This window comes from Eretmochelys imbricata, chromosome 1, assembly GCF_965152235.1.
Source record: "Eretmochelys imbricata isolate rEreImb1 chromosome 1, rEreImb1.hap1, whole genome shotgun sequence".
NCBI classification, from domain to species: domain Eukaryota; kingdom Metazoa; phylum Chordata; order Testudines; family Cheloniidae; genus Eretmochelys; species Eretmochelys imbricata.
Genome location: NC_135572.1, coordinates 260,429,376 through 260,456,859, shown reverse-complemented (window position 1 = coordinate 260,456,859; position 27,484 = coordinate 260,429,376). Strand labels below are relative to the sequence as shown.

General features: G+C 44.3%; 1 protein-coding gene across 2 annotated transcripts in view; it reads left to right on the top strand.

Moving 5' to 3' along the window:
- The first annotated feature begins 235 nt into the window (after positions 1-235).
- The window catches only part of SLC41A2 (solute carrier family 41 member 2), a 99,859-nt gene continuing 72,610 nt past the window's right edge, over positions 236-27,484 (top strand). For both annotated transcript variants that reach the window (XM_077828686.1, XM_077828675.1), the window contains exons 1-3: positions 236-340; positions 14,101-14,846; positions 25,903-26,010. In XM_077828686.1, the coding sequence (XP_077684812.1) occupies positions 14,292-14,846; positions 25,903-26,010 (663 nt within the window). In that variant the 5' untranslated portion in view covers positions 236-340; positions 14,101-14,291. The remainder of the gene's footprint in view (positions 341-14,100; positions 14,847-25,902; positions 26,011-27,484) is intronic.

Below are 27,484 nucleotides of genomic sequence, written 5' to 3'. Positions count from 1 at the left end.
TGGCTGCGGGTGCTTGGAGCCCGCGATGACGGTTGGCGGCAGCTCCTCGCGCTCAGCCCCTTCCGCTGGGGGTTCCCCGCGAGCCGAGCTCACCAGCAGGTCAGCCAGCGGCTGCTGCGCGCTCACATCACCGGCCACATCATCAAGGGGCTGCCCCGCCCCTCCCCTCCGCGCGGGCGCTGCGCCTGCTCAGTGCGGGCGCCGCCGCCGCCGCCGCTCACCCTGCACGGGAGCTGTCAGCGCTGCAGCCGGGCTGGTCCGTGCGAAGAGCGGGCAGCGGTCCCGGGCGGCGAGCGGCCATGGCGAGGGGCGGCGGGCTGCCGGCGCCATCATCGCCCAGGTAAGGGTGGGGCAGGGTCCCTGAGGGGCAGGAACGGAGCCGAGCACTGGCAGGAGATGCCCGGGACCCGCCGCGGGGAGGGAGGCGCTGCCGGGATCGGGGCCCGGGGAGGATGCTCCGAGCAGGAAAGTTTCTAAATAAGTGATTGAGAAGAATAACACAACGCCCCAGACCCCCATCTGCTCCCCCCCCCACCGCCCCCTCCGCTGCCCATCTACTTCCCCCACCGCCCCTCCTCATCCGTCACTCATCTACTCCACCCACCGCTGCCCATCTGCTGCCCATCTACTTCCCCCACCGCCCCTCAACTCCCCAGTCTCCCCCAACCCTCTCCCCATCCACCGCTCATCTGCTCCCCTCCCCACACTGCCTCCTCCCCCATCGGCTGCCCATCTACTTCCCCCACCGCCCCTCCTCATGCGCCGCTCATCTACTCCCCCCACCACCCCATCTACTCCCCAGTCTCCCCCCACACCCCCTCCCCCATCCACTGCTCATCTACTCCTCCCACAGCTGCCTCGCCCAGCCACTGCTCATCTGCCGCCCCATCCACCACCCATCTACTTCCCCCCTCATAACCCTCTCCCCACCCATGGCTCATCTACTCCCCCATAGTCCCTCCCCCATCCACCACCCCTCTAGCTCTGTTAGCCCCTCCTCCATCTACCACCTGTCTACCCCCACAGCGTCCTCTTCCCCACACAGCCTGTCTACCCCCCACTCTCCCATATCCTCCACCGTCTACTCCACCTTGTCCCCCACATCCACTGCCCATCTACCCAACACAGCCTCCTCCCCTCATCCACCGTCCCCTCCCCTCATGTACTACTCGTTTTAAACCAAAGTATTGTTTAATACTAATAGTAGGAATAAGCCATAGGAGAAAGGATTTTGAAACAACAAAAAGTCTGTTTGCATGTCTGCTTTACCTAGAGTCCTACCATTCTCACAGATGCCCTAAGCTGGCCTTGCTCTCCCACTCACCCCAAACCTCTGAGCTCTGGGTGTCAGTCTGTTTCCCTTAACTCTCTTTCCCCCTGCTTGCAGGAGTGTGCCTTTTAAAAACTAGTCCAAGTTCTTTGTTCTCTCAGTTTGCAGACTTTTTGGCTGCACTAGTCCAAAACCAGGTTGGTAGACTCAGTGGGAAGTTGAGCCTATTCCCTCAGGGTCAATTGCTCTCCCATTGTCCTGTAACAACCCTCAAGTGTTTGTTGGGGTGGGAGGGTCTTACTTAAAGTCATTGTTTTCACCTTCCTGTCCGTTTTCCAACAGTCCTGTTGATTTAACCCAATGTCCTCTTACAGTAAACATCCCAATAGACAGGTCATGACACATAACAATTTACAAGCCTTCCAGTCGTTAGTATGATTGCTATATATACAAAAGCACAAAACAAATAGAAATACATGCATACAATCTGCTTGATCTTCTGACTCCTACAAAAATATGGGCCTAGTGAGTTTAAGGACTGTTGCATTACTTAGTGTATGAACAGGGGATCACTTTCACTTTCTAATATTATACTTGCTATAACTTAGCTTTGATCTCATAATGAAATCAAACAATTTTTATGATATTTGTCTTTAGCCGTGGAAATGACCATATGGTTGTATGCAGTGTTGTTGTAGCCAGGTGGGTTCCAGAATAGGTGAGAGACAAGGTAGGTGAGATAATATCTTTTATTGAACTAACTTCTGTTTGTGTAAGAGAAAAGCTTGCAAGCTATACAAAGCTCTTCCTCAGGTCTGGGAAAGGTAACCAATGTGTCTGTGTTAAATACAAGGTGGGATGAATTGTTAAGCATAAGGGGTCACACATGCTGTAGGGCAGTGGTTCTCAACCAGGGGTCTGGGCCCACTGAAGGGCAGGTTTAGGGGGTCCGGTCTGCCAAGCAGGGCTGGCGTTAGACTCACTGGGGCCCAAGGCAGAAAGCTGAAGCCCCACTGCATGGGGCTGAAGCCCGGGGCCCTGAGCCCCGCCACCTGAGGCTGAAGCCTGAGCAGGGGCTTCTGTTGCATGGGGCCCCGGGCAATTGCCCTGCTTGCTATTCCGTAATGCCAACCCTGGCTTTTATATGCAGAAACCAGTTGTTGTGGCACACAGGTGGGCTGAGGAGTTTTTATAGCATGTTGAGCGGGAGGGGTCTCAGAAAGAAAAAGGTTGAGAATTCCTCGTGTAGGAAACCATTTAAAATGAAGTGGGCAATTAAGGGTTAGCAGATAATAAGGTGTATTACAAATTGTTGTAATGATCCATAAAACCAGTCTCTGTTAAGTCTGTGGTTTTTAGTATTCCACAAAGTTAATAATTTAAGTTCACAGGCTTATCTTTTGACGGTATTATGGAGGTTTCCTTTGATGACAGAACTAAGAAGTCAGAGATGGAACGATCACTTTGTGAAGTGTTCGCCGACAAGTGATATGGAGTTTTTGTCTTCTGTCATTTTTCTGTGTGAGTTCATTTGAGAGTGTAGTGATTGTCTGTTTTCTCCCACATAGTTGTTGCTGGGGCATGTGATGCACTGGATGAGGTACACTGCATGTTGGGATAGGCATGTGTACGACCCCTGGATCTTGGGGTTATTGATCATTGTAGCAGTGGAGATATGTCTGCATGTTTTGCATCTGTTGTTCTGGCAGGATCTCATGCCTCTTTGAGTTGGGGTGTGTCCTGGCCTGTGGGGAGCTTGCTTCTAATGATAAGCTTGGTGAGGTTGAGGGGTTGTTTGAAGACCAGAAGAGGGGGGAAACTGTCCTTACCAAATGTAAGAGGCCAGTGTTTACTACATGGAAAACAATACACAGTAAACAACATACCCTGATTCTCATCAAACTAACTGATCCTTTTTAAGACTGGCAAATTAAACCCTAATTTAGGATAGCTTTATACTTTGGCAAAAATACTAAAATTAAACTTTTCTTTTGTGGGTCCCATATGTAATATTTAGATACACTTACATAGGCTAGATTTTGTGGTTTGCCGTGGTAGAGTTTCTTAGATAGGTATGTTTACATTACTGTGTTTATCCTCTTGTATGTTATTTATTGTTGTGTTACAAAGCACATTCAAAGAATATATACTGTAAGAGTAATACAAACATGTAGTATAAAAGTACTTACTTTGTGATCTGACCATTACTTTTAAATTACCTGTAAACTTTATTTTAAAAAATTGGGCCTGTATCCATCTTCGATTTTTTTAAACGATGGCTCAAGAGAGACTGATTCTAAATTTAAAATGTTAAAAAAAATGTAATTTAGGCCCTGATTTATCAAAGTCCTTTCAGAACAAGTTAAAATACTTTGAGGAATAGGGGTCTTAATGCCTTATGTATTACCTGTAATACAGATAAGTTTAATATTCTTATTTTACCAATGGGAAACTGAGGCATGGAAAAGTTAAAGGCTGATCTGTCCTTGGTGGTCATACACGGGTAAAATGCCTTCGAGAGGCATGCTAAGTGTGAACTCCTTGAAACACAGTGCAGTCAGAAAGGCTTGTGGAGAACATTGTATACTATTTACAAGGCTATATTATTAGATCTACTCCTTTGCATTTATTTGCCAAAAACTATCCTCCTGAAAATTGGAAGGCTTGCTTCTAAGTGCCGGAGTCAACACAAATCTCATATTTCAGAGTAACAGCCGTGTTAGTCTGTATTCGCAAAAAGAAAAGGAGTACTTGTGGCACCTTAGAGACTAACGAATTTATTTGAGCATGAGCTTTCGTGAAGTGAGCTGTAGCTCACGAAAGCTCATGCTCAAATAAATTCGTTAGTCTCTAAGGTGCCACAAGTACTCCTTTTCTTTTTACAAATCTCATAGTTACACTAAATCTCCACTTTTATTTTGTGTCAGAGAAATATTTTAAAAGCAGCAGGTTAGTATATGGCAATATGATGCATTCTTATGAACTGGTTTGTAAAGTGGCTCTACAAGTTTCCCTCCTTTCCAATATGAAGTAGTCTGGGCACTTTCTGATAGATGAAAATGTATCAGGTTCTGGCATAAGTGAGTTTGTCTGAGCTGTGAAGAGGTGACTGCTACAAAAGTCCAGAAGATCATTCAATATGTGGTCTTTTAATTTTTATTAGCCAGACACTGAAAAGGACTGGTATTTTAATTTATCATAGTCTTTGAGTTTGAAAAATATTTGTGTTAATGTGTTATACTCCATGGGATCTACAATTGTTTCTTATATTGTGAGCCCCCATTTGGTGGACCCTCATTTAAAAAAAGATTAAAAAATAGTTAAAATTACATGGCAGTTTGATTTCCAGATGTCTTCTGGATTTCTTCAAGGCTTTAAAAAAATCACCAGATCACCACCAACTAGACAGAGGGATAAACTTCTTAGCTATAGGGGTCTGCATGAAAAATTAACATGGGAGGCTCTCTGGTAAGGTGCAGGTGCAGCACTGGCTTTCAGTTAGCTTCTGGATATATTTTAAGGTGTTGATAATGACGTACAATTACTTCATTGCTTTGGGACCTGGTAGTCTGAGAAATCACCAGAAATAAAGGTATGACTTACAGGAGTGTTTGTAAAAGTCAGATTTTGTTCATTGCCCCGGGGCACATGACGTTTACAAAAGTTAATACCCCTGCCATATGGCAGGGATCGGTCTAGGCACTAATTCCTGTAGCTCTTGTTATAACTCTTCCTCTACTTTTTTTAATTATATGCAAATAAAATGTTAACAAAAACAACTGCTAAACAATACCATCAATTAATAAGAGACTCAATAAATACAATATCAATTAAGACAAATAAGACATCAATTAATAAAAGACTCAAATAGAGACTTGAGGTAAGGGTAGCTTGAACCCCTTGACAGATAAGAGGATTCTTCTTCTCACTGGATATCTGTCAGTAACTCTCTCTGAACCTCAGTGGCTTTCTGATCACATTGCCACTTCAAAACAGTACCTTTTTTAGTGGTCTGTTGGAGGAGAATTATCAAAATGAGCCATTTGTATTGTGGTCTATTATTTGTTAACCCATCTGGAATTTCATGGTGAGCAAAGTGACTTACAGTATGTTGCTACTCAATGTGCTGTGCATAAATTTAGGTTAAAAATGTTTAGTAGCCCACTTATAAGAGAGATTTTGTCTCATTTAGTTCAAATAGTTCTGCACCAAGTTGGGATCTGTTACTCTACCTTTTACCCACCCCCTAGCGTTTCTTCTCCTTTTTTAGTTTCCAGTTAATGTTTTTAAACAACACCTACATAGTGGTACTGTTTGACTAAAAGTTTGAGATGTGCTGGTTTAGTATTCTGTCCTTCATCATTAGTGCAGCCTTCATTACAAAAGGCCAAGTATTTTGTTAGGATAAAGGTCTGCGAATATTATCCAAACTATTTCACAAAAGTTATTTAAGCTCTTAGCCATCCCAGCCAGACTCTTGTCCTTACCCTCTGTTTCCCATTGGTCATCTGGATTCATATTTCTGGTACTCTTCCATACCATTTTAATTTCTAGTTGCATTAACACTTTACTCTATGAAATAAAATAACTCCCTCCCTCATATAACAGTCTCTTACATAACAAAACAAAAACATACAGAAGTAAAAAGGAAAAATTATGTGGTTTGAAAAAAAATTTAATCAAAGTTCTAGAGCTGTGAATCATTTTCATGAATCATCATCATCGTTTCTTCACATTTGTACTTGTGGTAATATGTTTGAATCATGTAATTAAAATACATGCCGGAGAAACCACAACCTTATTCTGTCCCACTGTAGCAGCTGGGAAGTTTCATTATTAATTTCATTGGAAGGCTGATAAAACCTTTTATTTTTCAGACCCTTGTAACTTAGTGGTAGTGCTTATGGCCTTTTCCAGTGTTCACTTTCCATCATGATTATTTTGTTAATCTCAATAATTAATTTAGTATAAAATGTGTAGGCAAATAGTTTCCCAGGTTTTCTAATTATATTAAAATTGGATGGAGAGATCAGTTACATAACTGAGCCTGAAAACATGTATTTTATCAAAATAAACTACAGATGTTCTGGTCTGAATTGACTTGTACCTCTAGAGATAATGGCTACAGTGAAAGTGAATCCAAAACTTAATGTGGGTAGAATTCTGCAAGTGTGTGTGCTCATGAGGCTGTAGACATTAATATTTAATTTAGTGGCAGACATTGATCATGAGCTATGGTCATCTTTAGACGTGATGCATTCCACTATTCAGCAAATAACAGTACTTTGCTTCTGGATCAGCCAGGAGCTCTGTGACTAGCATGTGGTATGCTTTGTTTGTTTTGTGATCTTGTCCATCTGCCACTCTTCCTTGTCTCTCACCACATTCCTCTTCTATATCATAGCATCTGTCTTCCTCCTTTCCCTTCCCCCCCACCAGCTCCATTTGCCCATGCTAGTGCTCTCACCCCGTACAGTAAAAGTTCCCACCATCTAATCTCCTTTTCCCCTTTCCACCCTGATCGTCTCCCCCCTTCCTCCCATTCGTACATTTTATGTTCCACATCTGCAGCATTCTCCTCACCTCTGAAATTGGGCCCCCTCCCCCCACGCCATTCCACCTACCACACCCTTCCCATCATGATTCCTACCCTCACACCCATGCCCCTCCCTCCTCACTCTCCTCCTTTTGCTATCTCTGGAATTCCCACTCCATCTCCAAAGATCATAGCCATCCATAACCTCTGTATATCTCACTCCCTCCAGCTCCTGGCTCTCACAGAGACCTTGATTCCTTCATCCGACACTGCCTCTGCAGCTGCCCTCTCTTATGGAGGTCTCTCCTTCACTCATACTTCCTGCCCTGGATCAGACGGTGGTGGGGGTGTAAGGCTTCCCCTCTCCCATTCCTGCCCCTGCTAATCCCTTCTTCCTTCCTCTTATCACTCTTTCTCCTCCTTTGAACAGCACTGCACCCAACTCTTCTCTCCTCTCTTCCTCCATGTTGCTTTCATCTTCTGTCCACCCAACTCCTTCCTATTAGCTTTCCTCTCTGATTTCAACTCCTGGCTCTCTCTTCTCACATCACAATCTCCCATACTCATCCTTGGTGACTTCAGCTTCCACGTTGATGACTCACCTGACTCCTTAGTTACACATTTCCTCAACCTCACCCCTTCATTCGACCTGAATCTCTGGTTCCGTTCTCCCACTCACCGAAAGAGTCGTTCACTTGACTTGGTCTTCACCAAACATAGCTCTCTTGCTATTTCTGTTGATGAGCTCCCCCTCTCCAACCGTCCCTTGGTCTCTTTCAGCATCACACATCAGCCATCCTCCCCACCACCTTTCACTTGGCTATTCCGTCACTTCTAGTCCATCAGTGCTGATGACTTCTCATCTATGCTCAGCTCTCTTTTTCCTTTCTGCCATTGATATGGTTGTTGATTCTTTCCATATTTCACTGTTCATCCTTGACTCTTTTGCCTCATTCACATCTCAAGGATCATACTGCCAGCCCCTGGGATCACCTCCAATGTCTGCTACCTCAACTCCTGCTTTTGCATGGCAGAACATCTCTATAGAAATCCTGTAACCACGTTGACTTCCTCTTCTACTACAAACTCATTCTCCTTCAGTTCCGCCATCTTTCTTGCTAAACAACTTTACGTCTCCAACTTAATTGAATCCCACACTTGCAATCCCCACTGCTTTCTCACCACCTTTGACTCACTCGTCAAACCCTCCTCTTTCTGCTCCACCCTTTCTCAGTACAGAATCTCACCAATTTCTTCCAAAAGAAAATGGATAAAATACAACATGTCTTTCCTCCTCCCCTTGGCTTGCCTTCTTTTCCTACAACTCTATCTCCTACTCTTCCCCTGTCACATTCTCCTCTAACCCTTCCACTTGCCCCAGTGACCCTCTCCCTTGTTCCCACTCTTATTTCCTGCCTTACTCTTCTACTCAACCGCTCACTCTCTTCTGACTCCCCATAAGTATATGCATGCTTTAGACGCTCTCATTTTAAAAAAACCAGAAAACTCCCCAAACCTAGCCTTGACCCCACTTGCCTCTCTAATTACTGGCCCAACTCCTGTCTCCCTTTCATCTCCAAGCTCACTAAACACACTGTTTACAATCACTGGCTGGAGTTATTCTTCTAAATCTGTCCTAGATCCTTTCTAATCTGAATTCTGACCCTTGATCTCCACTGAAACTGCTCTCATTAAGGTCTCTAATGAACACTTCCTATCAATATTTCAGAACCAGTATTCCATGCTCCTCCTCCTATATCTCTCAGCCACCTTCAGTGTAGTGCACCATGATCATCATTTTCTTGATATCTTTCCTGGCCTGGCTTCCCTGACTCTGTAGTTTCCTGGTTCTCCTCCTATGTCTCTAATCACTCTTTCAGTGTGTCCTTGAGAGGATCTTCCCACTCCCCGCCCACCTCCAGCTTTCTGTGTGGGGTTCCTCAGGGCTTCCTTCTCTTCTCCCTCTACATCTTATCTATGGGTAATCTCATCTGCAAACACAAATTCAACCACCATCTTTATGCTGAATTCTCTCGGATCTCTCTCTATTCCAGACCTGTCTCTTCTATCCAAACTAAAAATCTCATCCAGTCTCTCTGACATCTCCTTGTGGATGTCTAGCACCAGCTCTTTCTCCCATGCTGCCCCTCACAGTTGGGAGCTGTTCCCCATAAAGCTCATTATCCTCCTTTAAATTTCTCCTTCAAACTCTCCTTTGTCATCATGCCTACAGAAAATTTGACAATCGGTATGCTGCTGGTGTGCTGAGACTACAGCCTAGCATGCTCTCTCATTGTTTCCTTGTAGTCCCTCATTTTTCTGTATCCATTGGTTGTCTCTTATCTTATATTTAGATCATAAGCTCTTTGGAGTAGGGACTGTATTTTTGTTCTGTATTTGTACAGCACCTAGCACAATGGGGTCCTGGTCCATGATTATGTAGGTGCTACAGTAGTAATAATTATTTAATTGCAAATATTGCCACAGAAGCCAGTTATAGTGCCTAGACATTTTTACATATGTGGTGTGAAGTGTACAGCTTAGTATGGCTGACATGACAAAAACAGCAGAGTATATTAGCAAGTATATTATTGTTGTTACTACCTTCGCACCTAGGTAATCATGGATCAGGATCCCACTCAGCTAGGTGCTGTACAAATACAGAACAAAAATACATTCCCTGCTTCAAGAACTTACAATCTAAGTATAAGACGAGAGACAACTGATGGATACAGACAGACAACAGAGTACAAAGAAACAGTGAGAGAATATTGGTCAGCATGATAGGCTGCAGTTTCAGCGCACCATCATTTAAGTGAAAATATTTCTTCTCACAGAACCTCAGCTCTTCTTAGGTACTGAAGTATCTGACTCAACTGTTGTTGTCTTGGCAAGAGCCACCTTGCATCATAGAATCATAGGGTTAGAAGGGACCACAAGTGTCATCTAGTCTAACCTCCTGCCAAGATGCAGGATTTGAAGCAGTTAGAGAGACAATCCTAAATTTGAGTATGACCTGCCCTCTCACCCCTGATAAAACACCCCAACAAATCCAATCTGCTCCCACTTCCCTGTACTCTGTAAAAACATAGTTTTTGTCCCCCTGTTATTGACATAATGTCTTGATGCTGTAGAACTGCATATGTAGAACTCAATAGCTCTTTGGGATAAAGAGCTGTTTTCTAACAGTCAGGATATGTTGGAGATGGCTAGAAAGACTCTGGAAACATCTGGTCTCTGATGTTTCTGTGATCAGAAAACCTGATTCCTTATCCCAGGTTCCTATGGAGGAATTGAAATTATTTCTGTACCTCAGAGTCATTCAAAGTTTCTGCTCCAAGTGAGAAATCTACAGCTAAGAAGGTGACTTTGGCCCTTGGGGTTCTAGAGTCCCAGTAATTGAATTTGTTTGGATCCAAGGAACATATCTGGCTTTGAGAGGCAGTTATGTCAAGGTATAACTTCAATCTGGTTATAAGATGGCGGAGGGGGAAGGGGCAGAGAGAGGGGAGTGCACTTCTGGTGAAATTTTTTTTTTTAAGTTTACAATCTCATACCCTCCCATCTGGGAGTCTAGTGAGCCTTGAGACTTGCATTTGATATGAACAAAACTCATGGAATATCCCTTGAGAGTTTGCACTTCTCACTGAAGGCCTCATTTCTGGTGACCATTATTTCAGCCAGGAGGGTTTCAGAGCTTCAGACCCTGATGGCCTTTCCAATTTATATTATACTCCAGAAAGACAAGGTGGCACTTAGGCCTGTCTTGCCCCCCACCACCTCAAATTTCTGACAAAAGTAGTATCAGATTTTCATTTTGATTAGCCAGTACAACTGCCTGTCTTTTAGACAAATCTCCATAGTCATCCTGAAAAGATTAGTTTACATACCTTTGATGTTAAGAGCTGTTTAGAAAGTTAGTATTTGTGGGATCTGGAGAAACATTTAAGGGTGAAGTCATCTTGGCTCAAAGGATGTATAAGTGTCATGTCATAATATGACTGCTGATGACCTTGTGTTTGAGTGTCCAAAGGCTCACTCTACTAATGGCGTGCTGGCCTCAATAGCATCTATTTGCACTGTGACCTTATTTTAACCGGTAGGGCTATAACATGAGGTTGGTTCATACTTTTATGAACTACAATTTTCTCAACTTCATCAGGAGCAGATGCTGGTTTTTGGAAGTAAATGCTTCAATTACTGTTGAACTAGGTGAGCTCATTTGCATTCCTCATCATGGGGATGTCTAAAGGAATTCAGTGTAGCCAGGTTTATGGTTTGTATATTAAATGTGTAACTGATCCCTTTGTGTTGTCAACAATGTCAGAAAAATTACAATGTAAAAATCACATCCCTGTAATTGCTCTGCTTATATATAAGAACCATATAGTCTTACTCCTTTTAACACTACATAGTCATTATAAAACTACAATATGGAAGAGTTAGTTGAATTTTTTGTTTTTTTATGTCTTGTGCATAATCAACAGAATTGTTAACTAGTTTCCAACAGCAGAATCTGTTTATTGGTGAGGCTTGAATTAGAAGTTAGAAGAAAAATTAAGCTGTGTTCTAACCTGAAGTAAAGCTTACAGTTGTCAATTAGAATATCATCTGGTAATCTCAGAGAATTTCCACTATCCTCAAATTATACAATGATTAGTTGCCACTGATTTACAGTGAATAAAATAAGAAGATTCAAAATGCCAAGATCTTATCAGTATCTGCTGGAGATTCTTTCTGGGTTTCACTGTTACTGGTTATACATTAATCTTTTTTTAACTGTATCTAATTATATGTATGGATGATTAAACAAATCTTAAAAAGGTAAATATAGAAATGTTGGTATGAATATTGTATGAGTGCTTTTGACTAGAGAGAAATATGAGTCCCCAAAGCTATGGGAGACACAGCACTCAGGTCTCCAGAGGGTACTGGCTGCTTTGAGTGCAGCTGGAGGTTATGATTGTATTTTGCACTTCCGCAGTGGCTTTCATGAGACCATCTCTAAGTGATTGACAAAGATAAGTATTATTGCAGTTTGACAGATTGGGTAACTGAGGTACACAGATGTTAAGGCCCAAACTTTAAAAAGTGTCTGATTCCAGTTGTAGTTAGTGAGAGGTACCGGTGCTCAGTAGCTCTGAGACTAAGGTCCTAAGTGTTTTAAGTTAGGCAAAACTTTGGCCTAAGTGATGTGTCAAGATTAGACAAGAAGTCAGTAGCTGAGTTGGTAATAGAACTTGTAAGGGGAAAGGAGATATAACTGTAAAATGTGCAGCCTCCTTTGTAAATATCTTACAGATGAAGAGAAGTAATATGGAAAAAAAGAGGCATGAGATGTTAGTTTCTTCTCTCTTTTTCCCTGTTCCTCACCCCTCAAAAAAGAGAGCGGGGAGGTAGAATAGGATTTTTAACCTTTCTCTTAATTTTTTATAAACTGCATGGTGAAGTACACTTACTGGAGATTTTTTAATCAGAAAACTAGATTGCCTCGTTGACTGCAAAAGTGACTTTCCATTGTAATAGTACCCAAAGCCATTAATCTTCAACAATAAGTATTCTAAAATCAGGCTGAGCTGCAGTTTGGTTGATGCATAACACTGGTAACATTTGTAATTTTTCTGACCATAAGGACACTCTAAAGAATGGCTTATGTTGCTTCTGAATATAGCAACATTTGTTTGCATAGCTGTTTGTTAAGCTGCAAACGAGAACTAAACTTGTTGCTCTGTTTTAGATCCAGTTGTTGTTACTGGCATATATGTTCAGTTAAACTGTTACAAAGCAAAGTCTGCAACTTTCTTTAAAAAGATCTTCTCTTATAATACATATACTGTACATCTAACATTATGAAAATATGTACCATACACTTACTTATGCATAAAAACATTGAATTATACCTATCTTAATCTGTGTGTTTGGCTAATAATAACTTCAGTAAGTCAGGTTTTAAATGAGCATTGTGTTAAATTTTAGAAATCGATAGTGGTTTGTCATTTTGGCATAGTGGTGTGGACAATCAACTGATAAGGCCTCCCAACTCAAAATGTTTTCTTGAGGCTTACCACCTGAAAATAAGGATCCTTATGGGCTGAACAGCTAGGTCAGGAACTTGGGTTTATCCTCCTGGCTTCATAAAAATCCATATTTTCCCCAACATCATTTCCCTCTCAAGGACCTGCAAACACTGATGATCCCTGCTATTTCTCTCTGATCTTCCTCAATCTCATGTTTGGCCAGGTGAGGCAGGCATGGCCTAGCTTCATTCAGAGCTGCTTGTTGTTATATCTGTGTCAGCCAGAAGGATCACCAGAGGTAGATTCAAGCCATTTGCTTCCCAGAAACAAAGGACCAGGCTAGATATCAAAAATAAAATTTTCCTATATGATAGTTCCTTGACCCACTACTAAATCACTGGGCTGGCCATTTTCCTTCTTCTCCAACTCCTGGTTCATTCTTGTACAAGGTGCAGCACAAGCCATCTACCAGGTATATATCCCTGCTCATCTTTCCACCAGGATGTTGACATAGCTTCTTTTGACGACACAAACCTTCAGCAGGACTGCTTCCCACCCAGCTCAATCAGGCACCATTATAGTAACAGTTCCATGCAATCCAAGAATTTAGAGGTTTATCCTAACCTCTTCCTTCTCATCAGAGGCGACATGTGGGAGGGAGGCATGCGGGGTCATATGTCCCCCCAGATTTCTGCTAGGGTGAGAGTCTGGCTGAGTGCGGCTGAGGGGGACATGCCTGGGAAAGGCACCTGCACCTAGTGCTCCCACTGAGCCCCTCTGTGAGGCACCCAGAGCAGGGAAGTGAGATGGGGCTGGCAGCACAGCTCTGCCAGAGAGAGTGTGGGGAAGCCCTCTGAGTTCCATCCCTTCCTCGCCTGCAGCCTCAGTTACCTGCTCGGTAGTAGGTGTCCAGAGCCCACTCTGGCCAACACCTGCAGTGGGGAGGCGATGGGCGAAGTGAGGAAGGAGCTATGAGGGGAGTAGGGGCAAGGTGGTGCTGGCTTGGACCGGGTGTGGGAGGTTCAGGGGGAGTGGGAAAGGGGCCAGAGATGATGTATGGGGCAGTCACATGCCCCCCCCCCCCAAGAGTTTTGAGTCATCTCTGCTTCTTAGCCTATGAAGGACCAAGCTGGATTCAAATTCCTTCATGTCACTGCCCTATATGATACAGTAGTAACATGAGAATGTAGGCTTTGATATATCTTTTCTATTTGTTTTAATAATAATAATAATAGATACATACACACAATCAAACTACTGAATTTTTTTTTTTCCAGATCCAAACTCGGTTGTGGAATTGCTCAAGATCTAAGATCCATGAAAAGAACATTTTCTACATAACATTTTCCACATTTGATTTATTTGATTTTAAAATCAATGATTGTGTGGCTGTTGTTGACTCATCAGCTGTGTTTCTTCACTGAAGTTTAGAGAACAGTGATCTTCCCCGTAGTATTTTTGTAACACTATGACTAACTGTAAAGGAAGATCTACCACTACCAAAATAAATGGTAAAGCTTATGGTGGAGAAAGTTTTGTAAATTGGACTATAAATCTTAATACAATTCAGTCTGACAAGTTTCTGAACCTGCTGTTGAGTATGGTTCCAATTGTTTACCACAAAAAGCAGGAAGAGCGACATAAAAAAGTGAATGGTGTCTGGCAAGATGGATTACAACACACAGGACACAATTTTAATGTTAGATCGGATCAACACATGGAGTACCATCGCTTCTCAGAACCAGCTTTTCATGGTAGTAACGGACACAGTCCATCTAGCTGTAGTCCAAAGTATGATGACTTTGCCAGTTATAATTATTGTGATGGGATGGACACGTCAGAAACAGATGCCATATTGCAGGATGACAACTTGTCTAGTGATGGTGATGAAGATGCCATTGTGGAAAGGAGCAGAAAGCAGCCAAAGGAGTCCAGTAGTATTATGGCATTACAGATACTTGTACCATTTTTGTTAGCAGGATTTGGAACTGTTTCTGCTGGTATGGTTTTGGATATTGTGCAGGTTGGTATTCACTTTACATGGTTTTTGTTAGATAATTGAAGAAATTTTCCTAATGCATTCTAGTATGGCAGTACATACTGCTTTATTTTGTAGTCACTGACATTCAGCCAATTCTGAGTAGGAAGAGAGTAATACAGTATTACAAATGTTTAACAGCTCTTGTGCTTTAATAGAAAGTGATAGAAATTTGAATTTTGCCAGGGGTATGGTCACTAGGTCACAGCTGTCTGGAGACAACCTATTTATTAGTATTTTTATTTATTTGTATTGCAATAACACCTACGAGTCCTAGTCATGGGACAGGATCTTATTATGCAAGGTGCTGTACAAATGCAGATATTGGTTGAATCATAAAGGTTTTAAAAATTATTTAATGCATCTTGTGACAATCAGGGTCCAGACACCCCAAGGGAAGAACAGGAGATCTGAACCCAATGTAAGCAATTGAATCAACTGGTTGCATACAATGTTGTTTGTACAAATATGTCAAGTCGTGTCTTTTATGATAGTGTGTGGTGTTCTGAACTTGGTGGTCATTGTGAGATATGTATACACACTGTGCTTATTTATGTATATAGAAAACCGTGCTCATAATTTGCGCTGCAGCATTCAGCTCCACCTCACAACAGGGCGCTGGTCAACTAGGCAGGGAGGGGTTGCCTCCCTAACCAGGGGGGAATAACTCAAAGCACATAACATTGTAAAACCCAGGAAAAGAAAGATGGTGGTCCATAAAATTTCTCCACTTTAAATAACCATGAGTAGTTTGACTATACTTCCATTTTTGGTCGGGACAGTCCCTTTTTTAAGCCTTGTCCCAGCCGTCCTGACTTTTTTGGCAAAAGTGTGTGTTTATCCCATTTGCTCTTGCCAAAAGAGTTTGCATCATTTTTTTGCCCCAAAAGTGGGGTGCACACCCCTAGCGGGGCACAGAGGAATGTACAGGTGGGCAAGTGGTAATGCCAGCCCTGTGGGGTGGGGAGAAACAGGGCTCCAGTGAGCAGCGATGCCAGCCATCTGGTGAGAGTCAGGGTTTGAGAACGCAGCAACACCAGCTGCACAGGGGGCAGGCAGGGTTTGAGTCATCAGCGATGCCAGCCCCACATAGCGAGTAGGCTGGGCTTGTACGAGAGCTCTGGGCATGGGGGAAGCAGGGCTCAGGCCAGCGACTCAGATCAGCCCCATGTGTGTGGGAGGGGGGGGGCAGGGCACGAGCCAGCCCATGTGCCGGCGGAATAGAGGGAGCTGGGAATGGGCCAGCCCCACGCGCAGAGTGGGGAGATGGGGCAGGGCTTGGGAAAGCAGCTCGTGCCTGCCCTGTGTGGTGTCTCATTTTCCCTTTGGGAAATGTGGTCACTCTAACTATGCGTCACCATGCTGGAAGAGAGGAGGGGGAAGAAAAAAAGGGAGAAAGTCCTTTTTAAAAGGAGGCTTCAAACAGAAGTCTTCATCCAAAAGAGAGGGACAATCTTGAAGGCTGAGGGTTGTCTGTGAATGCTGGATCCCCTCTGTGGCAGAGTGGAAGCAAAGGTTAGCTAAATATTGCAGCTCGGATTATGAGCAGAGTTTATATATAAATAAAGACATAAGCACAGAGTGTATACATATCTCATCATGATCACTAAGTTCAGAACATCATAAAATTTTATAAAAGACATTACTCGACATAAACACAATAACATTGTATACAACCAGTTGATTCAATTGCTTATTTTTTGGGATTCAGACTTCCTGTTCTCCCGTTAGGTTGTGTAGACTGTGATTGTCCACATGGGCATTGGTTCAAAATTCTCTTGGTATTGATGTATGTTTGCACGTATAGCTGAGTGGAAATTCTCATTCAGTGTTTGAATGCTCAGTGTTCCCATAGGCTCTGTATGTATGCATGGTAGTAAAGTTGAGTAGAAATTTCTCACTTTACCTAGCTTTATTGTATGACCCACATCAATATATGTGAGATTATGTGGAATATGATCTGTGAGGATATATGGTATGTAGAGATCAGTATTAAAGCCCTGCTTCATTTCATACAATCTATAAAGGTACATATGGAATGATACGGATCTCGTTCCAGGGCTCTTTAGAGCAATGGTTCTCAACCAGGGGTACGCATACCCCTGGGGTATTCAGAGGTCTTCCAGGGGGTACATCAACTCATCTAAATATTTGGCTAATTTTACAACAGGCTACACCAAAAGCACTAGCAAAGTCAGTGCAAAATAGAATTTCATATTGACAAAATGAGAAAGTAAGCAGTTTTTCAGTAATAGTTAAAGCTACGTTTTAGGCATGGGTATTTTTAGTAAAAGTAATGGACTGGTCATGGGCAGTAAACAAAAATTCACGGACCATGACCTGTCCATGATTTTGTTCTATATATCCTTTACTAAATCTTGGGTGCTCTGGGGCGGGGGGCAGCCCAAGGGCGCTGCGGGTGCTGGCGAGGAGCGGGAGGCAGGGGGTGGCCTGGGACCCCCGCAGCTGCTGGGGTGGAGAGGCTGTGGTGCATGGCCCGGGACCCCCACTGCTGCTGAGGGAGGGGTTTGGTGGGGCAGGTAGGCTCCCTACCTGGCTCTGTGCAGCTCCCTGTGAGTGGTGACATGTCCCTCAGCTCCTAGGCAGTGGCGCGGCTAGGGGGGCTCTGCATGCTACCCTCACCCCAAGGCCAGCTCCGCAGCTCTCATTGGCTAGGAACTGCCTGGCCACACCTCTGCCTAGGAGCCAAGGGACATGTTGCCGTTTCCAGTTGCCCCCCGAGGTAAGCGCTGACCGGACACTTCACCCCCTCACATGCCCCAACCCTGAGCCTCCTCCCGTACACAAATTCCTGCTGCTGTTGGGGGAGGCGAGACGTGATGGCCTGAGCAATGGCCAGTGCGACTGGCCCTTGGGCTGCCTGAGCTGCTCAGGCAGCCGCCGGGCCAGCCCCCCTGGCCGCTGCAGAAGTCACGGAGGTCCCAGAAAGTCACAGAATCCGTGACTTCTGTGACCTCTGTGAGAGACTCACAGCTTTAGTAATAGTGACTGTGACACTTGTGTATTGTCTAATTTTGTAAGCAGTAGTTTTTAAGTGAGGTGAAACTTGGAGTACTCAAGACAAATCAGACTCCTGAAAGGGGTACAGTTAGGGTGACCAGATGTCCTGATTTTATAAGGACAGTCCCAATTTTTGGAGCTTTTTCTTACATAGGCACCTATTACCCCTCACCCCGTTCCGATTTTTCACACTTTCTATCTGGTCACCCTAGGTACAGTAGTCTGGAGAGGTTGAGAACCACTGCTTTAGAGTATTTGAAGTATGTGGAGGTGAGTGTATGGTTCTTAAGTAATCTATTATTGTGTGCCTGTATCAAAACTACACACTAACTTTAATAGTATAGACAGGGCCGAAGATTACACCTCTAGTACTCTGCACTTGATGGAATTATATCAGGATTAACCAGGGCTAGATCCCACTGATTTGAGGAAAGAGCCCCAACTGATGGTGGGTGTTCAGACTAAGATAAAATAGACTGACTCTCAGTTTTGAAAGCTGAATTTCCACATAGCTTCAGGCTCCTAATCTGAAGTATTCTTGTAATTGATGATTACTGAAATAGATGAAGGTTGTAAGACTGAACCTTAGTTTTGCTCTTGAGTTGAAGATGTCACCAGCAGCACTTCAGTGGAATTATAGTCATGTGGTTCACAGCTAACTGTTTGTGCAATGTTTCTTTGTACATTAATATTTGAAAAAAGTTCACTGGAAGCTAAAACCTAAGAAAGGACTAGCTCAGTTCCTTGTCTTCTCCTCTTTCCTTAAGGACTATTTTGTTTTATTTTCTGTCGAGTTTCTTTGCGATAGAGTTTCAGAAATTCTTTATAAATAAAAATGTAACCACTTCCCTCTCTTGCTCTCTCTCTGTGCAATTAGAGTTCACAGAAATCTGTTTTAACAGATATGAATCCACTGAATTCCTTACCTCCAAGGGAAAATATAGGTTTATTTGTATTTGAAACTAAGTGTTGTTTGAGAATCTAGAAAGTGCACATAATGACAAAGAAAAGGATACTCTGTTGTTCAGGGTCTCAAAAATTAGAGTAAATAAAGCTGAGAATCAAAAGTTCAGTCAGGATGTAATTACACTAAAGAAAATGACAGTCTTGTAAACCAGTAAAAGGAAACCAAAACTGGTATGCAAATACTATTGCTTCCTTATACTGTGTCACTGCAATATATAGTTTAAACTCAGTCAAGTCGTTTTTAAGTAGAGAACACATTTTCAAAACAAAATTTATACCAGAAAAAAAGACTAAATCTTTGCAAGATCAGGGGTCTAATCTTAAGGAAGGCATTGTAGATATCTGAGTTTAAACAAAATTTAAACATGTACGTAACTCCACGCACATATGTAGTCTTAGTGTTGTCTAAACACAAAAGTAGCCTTAGTTTAATTAAAATTGTACCAATTTAGCTAAATGGATTTAAAAAAAACAAAGCCCTCTCTGGACACACACAAATCAGTTTACAATTGGTTTATGTTGATTTAGCTCAAATAAGTATATGAACTGGTTTAAATACATGGATTTAAAAACCAAATTTAGTTAAACTGGTACAACTTCCTTGTGCAGACAAGGCCCAAGAATACTCATTTGCATAAAATTATGCACACAGCTTGAGTCTTTGTCAGACTGGAATCTGAGTGACTTAAAAGGATGTCATAACTGAAAAGTTATGCTTCAGGCTGAATATTATACTTATTGTTATGAACCATACCTAAGATTACTATAATTGACAGAGATTAGAGGATAATTTTTTTTCAGTTTCAGAGTAGCAGCCATGTTAGTCTGTATTCACAAAAAGAAAAGGAGTACTTGTGGTACCTTAGAGACTAACAAAAGCTTTTGTGAGCTACAGCTCACTTCATCGGATGCTTATGCTCAAATAAATTTGTTAGTCTCTAAGGTGCCACAAGTACTCCTTTTCTTTTTTTCAGTTGTATACTTGGTGCACTTGATGGCACTTTCTAATTCATTAAGTTCACAAAGAACAGGACAGACAGAATGTTCTAATTACTTCAGTTCAACCTTTATTTTTTTAAAAATGAGAAGACAATGTATCAGGCTCCAGGTGGTGCTTACCTTAAGCAGTTCCCGGAAGCAGCGGCATGTCCCCACTCTGGCTCCTACGCGGAGGCACAGGCTGCTTGGCGTGCTGACCCTTCCGCAGGTGCTGCCCCTGCAGCTCCCATTGGCCATGGTTCCCAGCCAATGGGAGCTGCGGGGGATCATGGACACCAGGTTTATATAATTTTTGGTGGTGCCCAGAATAGGTCCAAGCAGAGCTGTGCCATCCATAGGACAGACCGGGGCAACCGCCCCAGGCCCTGTGCTTTGGGAAGCCCCATGTTACAGGGCTATGCGGGGTCCAGGGCAGCCTGCGAGGTTAGTGGGGGACCTGGTGCCAGCAGCAGCGAGCAACCCGGCCCCAGCCCGCCCACCGCCGGCTCCTAGCGTTGCTTGGGGGAGGGGGCAGAAGCCGGAAACAGGTGGAGCGGGGATTTGGGGCAAGGAGTGGAGTGGAGGTGGGGCGGGGTCAGAGCTGGAGCGGGAAGAGGCGGGGCGGGCTGGGGCTGGCACCCTCACTGCTGCTGGAGCCAGGCCCCTCACAACTCCCCCCCAGATGCCCCTGAAGCGTGGGGCCCCGAGAGCATGGGGCCTGGGGCGGTTGCCCTGGCCCATCCTATGGACGGGACGGCTCTGAAAATATAAGCCCAAACATTGGTGGAGCCGGGCCTACATTCCTGAATATTGGTGGAGCATGGGCACCAGAGGTCCATATAACTCGCCGCCTATGGCAGGGGTGGTGCTTGGGGTGGGGGCAGCATGCAGAGCCCCTGGCTGCCCTACAGATAGGAACCAGAGGGGGGATATGCCCCTGCTTCCGGGACCTGCATGGAGCCACAGCACGCGTGGAGTGGGGCAAGTCCCTGGCTGGCTCGCCGGAGTGGGGCAAGCCCCGGATCCCACTCCCCAGCGGGAGCTCGAGGGATGGATTAAAACGTCTGAAGGGCCGGATGCGGCTACTGGGCCATAGTTTGCCCACCCTTGCATTAGCATCTCCTTTGGGTATATTTGTAAATCTTAATACTCACGAGTAAAGTTACTTAAATTGTTGAATGACCTCAGTTTAGTTTATTTTGTACATCCTGTTATATCTTTAATTTGATGATCTCATAAAGCTTTACAAACATTAATTCATCAACCCTCACAACACTCTTTAAGGGAGACTGATATTTTTCAGATGAGTTAGGTGACTTTCCCAACATTATATAATATGTCAGTGGCAGAGCCAGAAATAGAATGTAGGCTCCCAATCCCCTTCTGTAATCACTAGACACACTTCACTGAAAGATCAGCTTTGCCTTTCCCCGACTATATTAAGGCAACTCAGAACCGATAAAGGGAGACAGACCTTGATTTTTTGTTTTATTATTTATTATTATTATTTTATGTTGTTATTACTTCAATGCCTTTCATTAAAAGATCTTGATTGGCTTTCAGACACTAACTGAATTACTATTTGGCCAACGTAAGGTTTTACACCCTTAATCCTACAATAAGAGTATGTCTACACTATGAAATTAGGTCGAATTTATAGAAGTCGGTTTTTTAGAAATTGTTTTTATACAGTCGATTGTGTGTGTCCCCACACAAAATGCTCTAAGTGCATTAACTTGGTGGAGTGCTTCCACAGTACCGAGGCTAGAGTAGACTTCTGGAGCATTGCACTGTGGGTAGCTATCCCACAGTTCCCGCAGTCTCCACCGCCCATTGGAATTCTGGGTTGAGATCCCAATGCCTAAGGGGGCAAAAACATTGTTGTGGGTGGTTCTGCGTACATGTTGTCAGGCCCTTCCACCGTGAAAGCAATGGCAGGCAATCGTTTTGCACTTTTTTTCCTGGGTTACCTGTGCAGACACCATACCATGGCAAGCATGGAGCCCGCTCAGATCACTTTGGCAATTAGGAGCACATTAAACACCACGCGCATTATCCAAGAGTATATGCAGCACCAGAACCTGGCAAAGCGAAACTGGGCGAGTAGGCAACGTCAGCGCGGTGATGAGTGATGAGGACATGGACACAGGCTTCTCTCAAAGCACGGGCCCTGGTAATGTGGGCATCATGGTGCTAATGGGGCAGGTTCACACCGTGAAACGCCGATTATGGGCTCGGGAAACTAGCACAGACTAGTGGGACCGCATAGTGTTGCAGGTCTGGGACGATTCCCAGTGGCTGCGAAACTTTCGCATGTGTAAGGGCACTTTCATGGAACTTTGTGACTTGCTTTCCCCTGCCCTGAGGCGCAAGAATACCAAGATGAGAGCAGCCCTCACAGTTGAGAAGCGAATGGCAATAGCCTTGTGGATGCTTGCAACGCCAGATAGCTACCGGTCAGTCAGGAATCAATTTGGAGTGGGCAAATCTACTGAGGGGACTGCTGTGATGCAATAGCCCACGCAATCAAAGATCTGCTGATATCAAGGGTAGTGACCCTGGGAAATGTGCAGGTCATAGTGGATGGCTTTGCTGCAATAGGATTCCCTAACTGTGGTGGGGCCATAGACGGAACCCATATCCCTATCTTGGCACCGGAGCACCAAGCCGGCGAGTACATAAACCGCGAGGGGTACTTTTCAATAGTGCTGCAAGCACTGGTGGATCACAAGGGACGTTTCACCAACATCAACGTGGGATGGCCGGGAAAGGTATATGACGCTCGCACCTTCAGGAACTCTGGTCTGTTTCAAAAGCTGCAGGAAGGGACTTTCTTCCCAGACCAGAAAATAACTGTTGGGGATGTTGAAAAGCCTATAGTTATCCTTGGGGACCCAGCCTACCCCTTAATGCCATGGCTCATGAAGCCATACACAGACAGCCTGGACAGTAGTCAGGAGCTGAACTACAGGCTGAGCAAGTGCAGAATGGTGGTAGAATGTGCATTTGGATGTTTAAAAGTGCGCTGGCGCAGTTTACTGACTCGCTTAGACCTCAGCGAAACCAATATTCCCACTGTTATTACTGCTTGCTGTGCGCTCCACAATATCTGTGAGAGTAAGGGGGAGACGTTTATGGCAGGGTGGGAGGTTGAGGCAAATCGCCTGGCTGCTGGTTACGTGCAGCCAGACACCAGGGTGGTTAGAAGAGCACAGGAGGGTGTGGTATGCAAAAGAGAAGCTTTGAAAACCAGTTTCATGACTGGCCAGGCTACGGTGTGAAAGTTCTGTTTGTTTCTCCTTGATGAAACCTCCCCCACGCCTTGGTTCACTCTTTCACTCTACTTCCCTGTAAGCTAACCACCCTCCCCTCCCCCCTTCAATCACTGCTGTCAGAGGCAATAAAGTCATTGTTGCTTCAAATTCATGCATTCTTTATTAATTCATCACACAAATGGAAGGATAACTGCCAACGTAGCCCGGGAGGGTTGGTGGAGAAGGGAATAACCGCGTGGGGTGGTGGAGGAGGGAAGGACAAGGCCACACAGCACTTTAAAACTTATTGAATGCCAGCCTTCTGTTGCTTGGGCAATCCTCTGGGGTGGAGTGGCTGGGTGGCCGGAGGCCCCCCCACCGCATTCTTGGGCATCTGGGTGAGGAGGCTTTGGAACTTGGGGAGGAGGGTGGTTGGTTACACAGGGGCTGTAGCAGCCGTCTGTGCTACAGCTGCCTTTCCTGCAGCTCAACCATACACTGGAGCATATTAGTTTGATCCTCCAGCAGCCTCAGCATTGAATCCGCCTCCTCTCATCTTCAGCCCACCACTTACTCTCTTCAGCCCGCCACCTCTTCTCGCATTCATTTTGTGCTTTCCTGCACTCTGACATTGTCTGCCTCGACGCATTCGTCTGTGCTCTGTCAGTGTGGGAGGACAGCATGAGCTCAGAGAACGTTTCATCATGAGTGCGTTTTTTTCGCCTTCTGATCTTCGCTAGCCTCTGGGAAGGAGAAGATCCTGTGATCCTTGAAACACATGTAGCTGGTGGAGAGAAAAAAAGGGTACAGTGGTATTTAAAAAGACACATTTGATAGAACAATGGGTACACTCTCTCACGGTAAACCTTGCTGTTAACAGTACATACATAGCACATGTGCTTTCGTTACAAGGTCGCATTTTGCCTCCCCTCAGTGCGTGGCTAATCCCTCCCCCATTCCTCCTCCCCCCACCACGTGGCTAACAGCAGGGAACATTTCTCTTCAGCCACAGGCAAACAGCCCCGGGGGAACGGGCACCTCTGAATGTCCCCTTAAGAAAAGCACCTTATTTCAACCAGGTGACCATGAATGATACTCTCCTGAGGATAACATAGAGAGATAAAGAATGGATGTTGTTTGAACGCCAGCAAACATACACTGCAATGCTTTGTTCTACAATGATTCCCGAGTACGTGCTACTGGCCTGACGTGGTAAAGTGTCCTACCATGGTGGACGGAATAAGGCTGCCCTCCCCAGAAACCTTTTGCAAAGGCTTTGGGAGTACATCCAGGAGAACTTTATGGAGATTCCATGGAGGATTTCCGCTCCATCCCCAGACATGTTAACAGACTTTTCCTGTAGCTGTACTGGCCGCAAATGCCAAGGCAAATTAATCATTAAACAATCTTGCTTTTAAACCATGTATACTATTTAAACAGGTACACTCACCAGAGGTCCATTCTCCACCTGGCGGGTCCGGGAGGCAGCCGTGGGTTGGTTCAGGGGGTACTGGCTCCAGGTCCAGGGTGAGAAACAGTTCCTGGCTGTCGGGAAAACCGGTTTCTCCACTTGCTTGCTGTGAGCTATCTACAACCTCCTCCTCCTCATCTTCCTCATCCCCAAAACCTGCTTCCATGTTGCCTCCCTCTCCCTTGAAGGAGTCAAACAACACGGTTGGGGTAGTGGTGGCTGAACCCCTTAAAATGGCATGCAGCTCATCATAGAAGCGGCATATTTGGGGTGCTGACCCGGAGCGGCCGTTTGCCTCTGGTTTTCTGGTGGGCTTGCCTCAGCTCCTTAAGTTTCATGTGGCACTACTTTGGGTCCCTGTTATGGCCGCTGTCCTTCATGCCCTGGGAGATTTTGACAAATGTTTTGGCGTTTCGAAAACTGGAACGTAGTTCTGATAGCATGGATTCCTCTCCCCATACAGTGATCAGATCCCATACCTCCCATTCGGTCCATGCTGGAGCTCTTTTGTGATTCTGGGACTCCATCATGGTCACCTCTGCTGATGAGGTCTTCATGGTCACCTCTGCTGATGAGCTCTGCACTCACCTGCAGCTTGCCACGCTGGCCAAACAGGAAATGAGATTCAAAAGTTTGTGGGCCTTTTCCTGTCTACCTGGCCAGTGTATCTGAGTTGAGAGTGCTGTTCAGAGCGGTCACAATGGAGCAGTCTGGGATAGCTCCTGGAGGCCAGTACTGTTGAATTGCGTCCACACTACCCCAAATTCGACCTGGCAAGGCCGATTTCAGCGCTAATCCCCTTGTTCGCGGTGGAGAAAAGAAATCAATTTTAAGAGCCCTTTAAGTTGAAAAAAAGGGCTTCGTCGTGTGGATGGGTGCAGGGTTAAATCGATTTAACGCTGCTAAATTCGACCTCAACTCCTAGTGTAGACCAGGGCTAAGTTGATGCATGCTTTAATGATAAGACGTAGCGAGGAACTCAGATTTGTCTCATCCAAAAGACAGCAGCAGAGAACCCTCAACCTCATAAAAGAAAGCTGGTTCTGTACTCATTCAGAGAAAAGGGTATCATTATCTGAACTGCCAACACTTATCCTGAGTTTTTAGTGGAGGTCTCTTATCCCAAGTACTAACCTAGGAAAAGTTTCCAAATGGTGGTTGACTTTCAATGAGACTTAGGTGCCTGTCATTTTTGGAAATGGGACTTAGATACTTTTGTTAACTTTACCTCTGGTATTCTGAAATCTGTTGAGATCAGACTACTATACCACCCTTAAAACAGTGTTGTGGAATGTGAAGGGATCCTTTTTTTTTTTTAACTATTTTTTTTCTTTACCTGTATTTTAAATAGCACTGGGAAGTGTTCAGAAATGTTACTGAAGTTTTTATCTTGGTTCCTGCACTACTTGGTCTCAAAGGTAATTTGGAAATGACCTTGGCATCTAGACTATCAACTGCAGTAAGTAATCTTATTTTTTCCCCTCTTCTCACATGTCTTGTAATATAAAAAGGACAACATTATTTTTCTGTAATAGAGCCTGGCTTAGTTTATTTACCTGTTGCAGGAGGTCCCCATAGCAAGGGTTGAATTAGTGAGGGGAAAAATTGTTACTCTTCCAAACTCCATCCACAAAATAATCTTTACCATGTGAGTCACCAAAATTAGACACTGCTCACAGATTGAGTAGTGTTCCAGATATGATCATGCATGTTCTGTGCTCTACTGGGATCCTTGACCTTGGCTCCCCTTTGGTGGGGTTTGAATATGCCAGTGGGTTCTCATAGGTTTCATGAGGGGGGAGGATGGGAAAATGTGTTGGTATCTCCTGAACATCACCCGTTCCTGGTACCAAAAAAAACATCACTCAAAGTAAATTATGCAGATCTATGATCCTCTCTCTCTTCTTATGTGAAGAATGAAATAGTTAACAATGTCAACATTTAAAGTATCATTGGGCATCTGAATTATTATCTCACTGAGTTTTATGGGACAGTTGAGACCTCTCAGAGCAATTTGTTGCAGGCTCTCCGTAGACTCACCAGGCCCTCTTTGCATTGGTTACACTTAGTTTATATTTTGGAAGCTTTCTTCACAACCATAACAGCTAGAGACTGACATTATAAAAATATTAAAGCTAAGATTCTGGAGAACAAGATAGGAGCTTCAGAAAGGTACCTGAATATTGTACCTTTGTATACTGACCCAATCCAAGCTCTGGCTGGCAGAATATAGTCATTTAGGAGACTGATTCAGAGAAGTGCTGAGAACCCAAAATTCAATGTGAAGTCAAAGGAAGGTGACTTAGGATATGTCTACAGAGAAAAAAATAAATAAATAAACCTCTTTAGCAGTGAGTCTCAGGGCTCACACTGTGGGCTAAAAATAGCAGTGTAGATGTTCGGGCCCAGGTTTCAGAGCCCGGGCTCCAGTGCAAACCCAAACATCTGCAGTGCCATTTTTAGCCCTACAGCACGAGAGGAAGTCAGTTGATCTGGGCTCTGAGACTCTCCACCATGGGTCTTTTTCGCTGTGTAGATGTACCCTTAAGCTCTTAATACTTTCTCTGGTTTACGTGTGTAATGTTGGACTTGAGAGGTAGTGGAAGGATTCTTCCACTGATAATTTGAAAACACACCGAAAAACCCCCAAACAGGCTGAAACAGGAGACTTTTTTTTAAGCATATTATTTCAGGTCCTCTAAAATCTGAGTAGATTTCACCTCCACTTCATCACTTGGCAGTATTCAGGCTAACTAGATCTAAGGCCATGTCTACACTAAAGCTTTTGCCGGCATAGCTCTGTCAGTGGGTGTGGATGAAGTGTGATTTGTGATTGACATAGCTATGCTGGCAGTAGTCCCTAGGGTTTTGCCAGTGTAGTTTATTCCATCAAACCACCCTCCTTCTCCTCTCCCCAAGTGAAATAAGCTGTA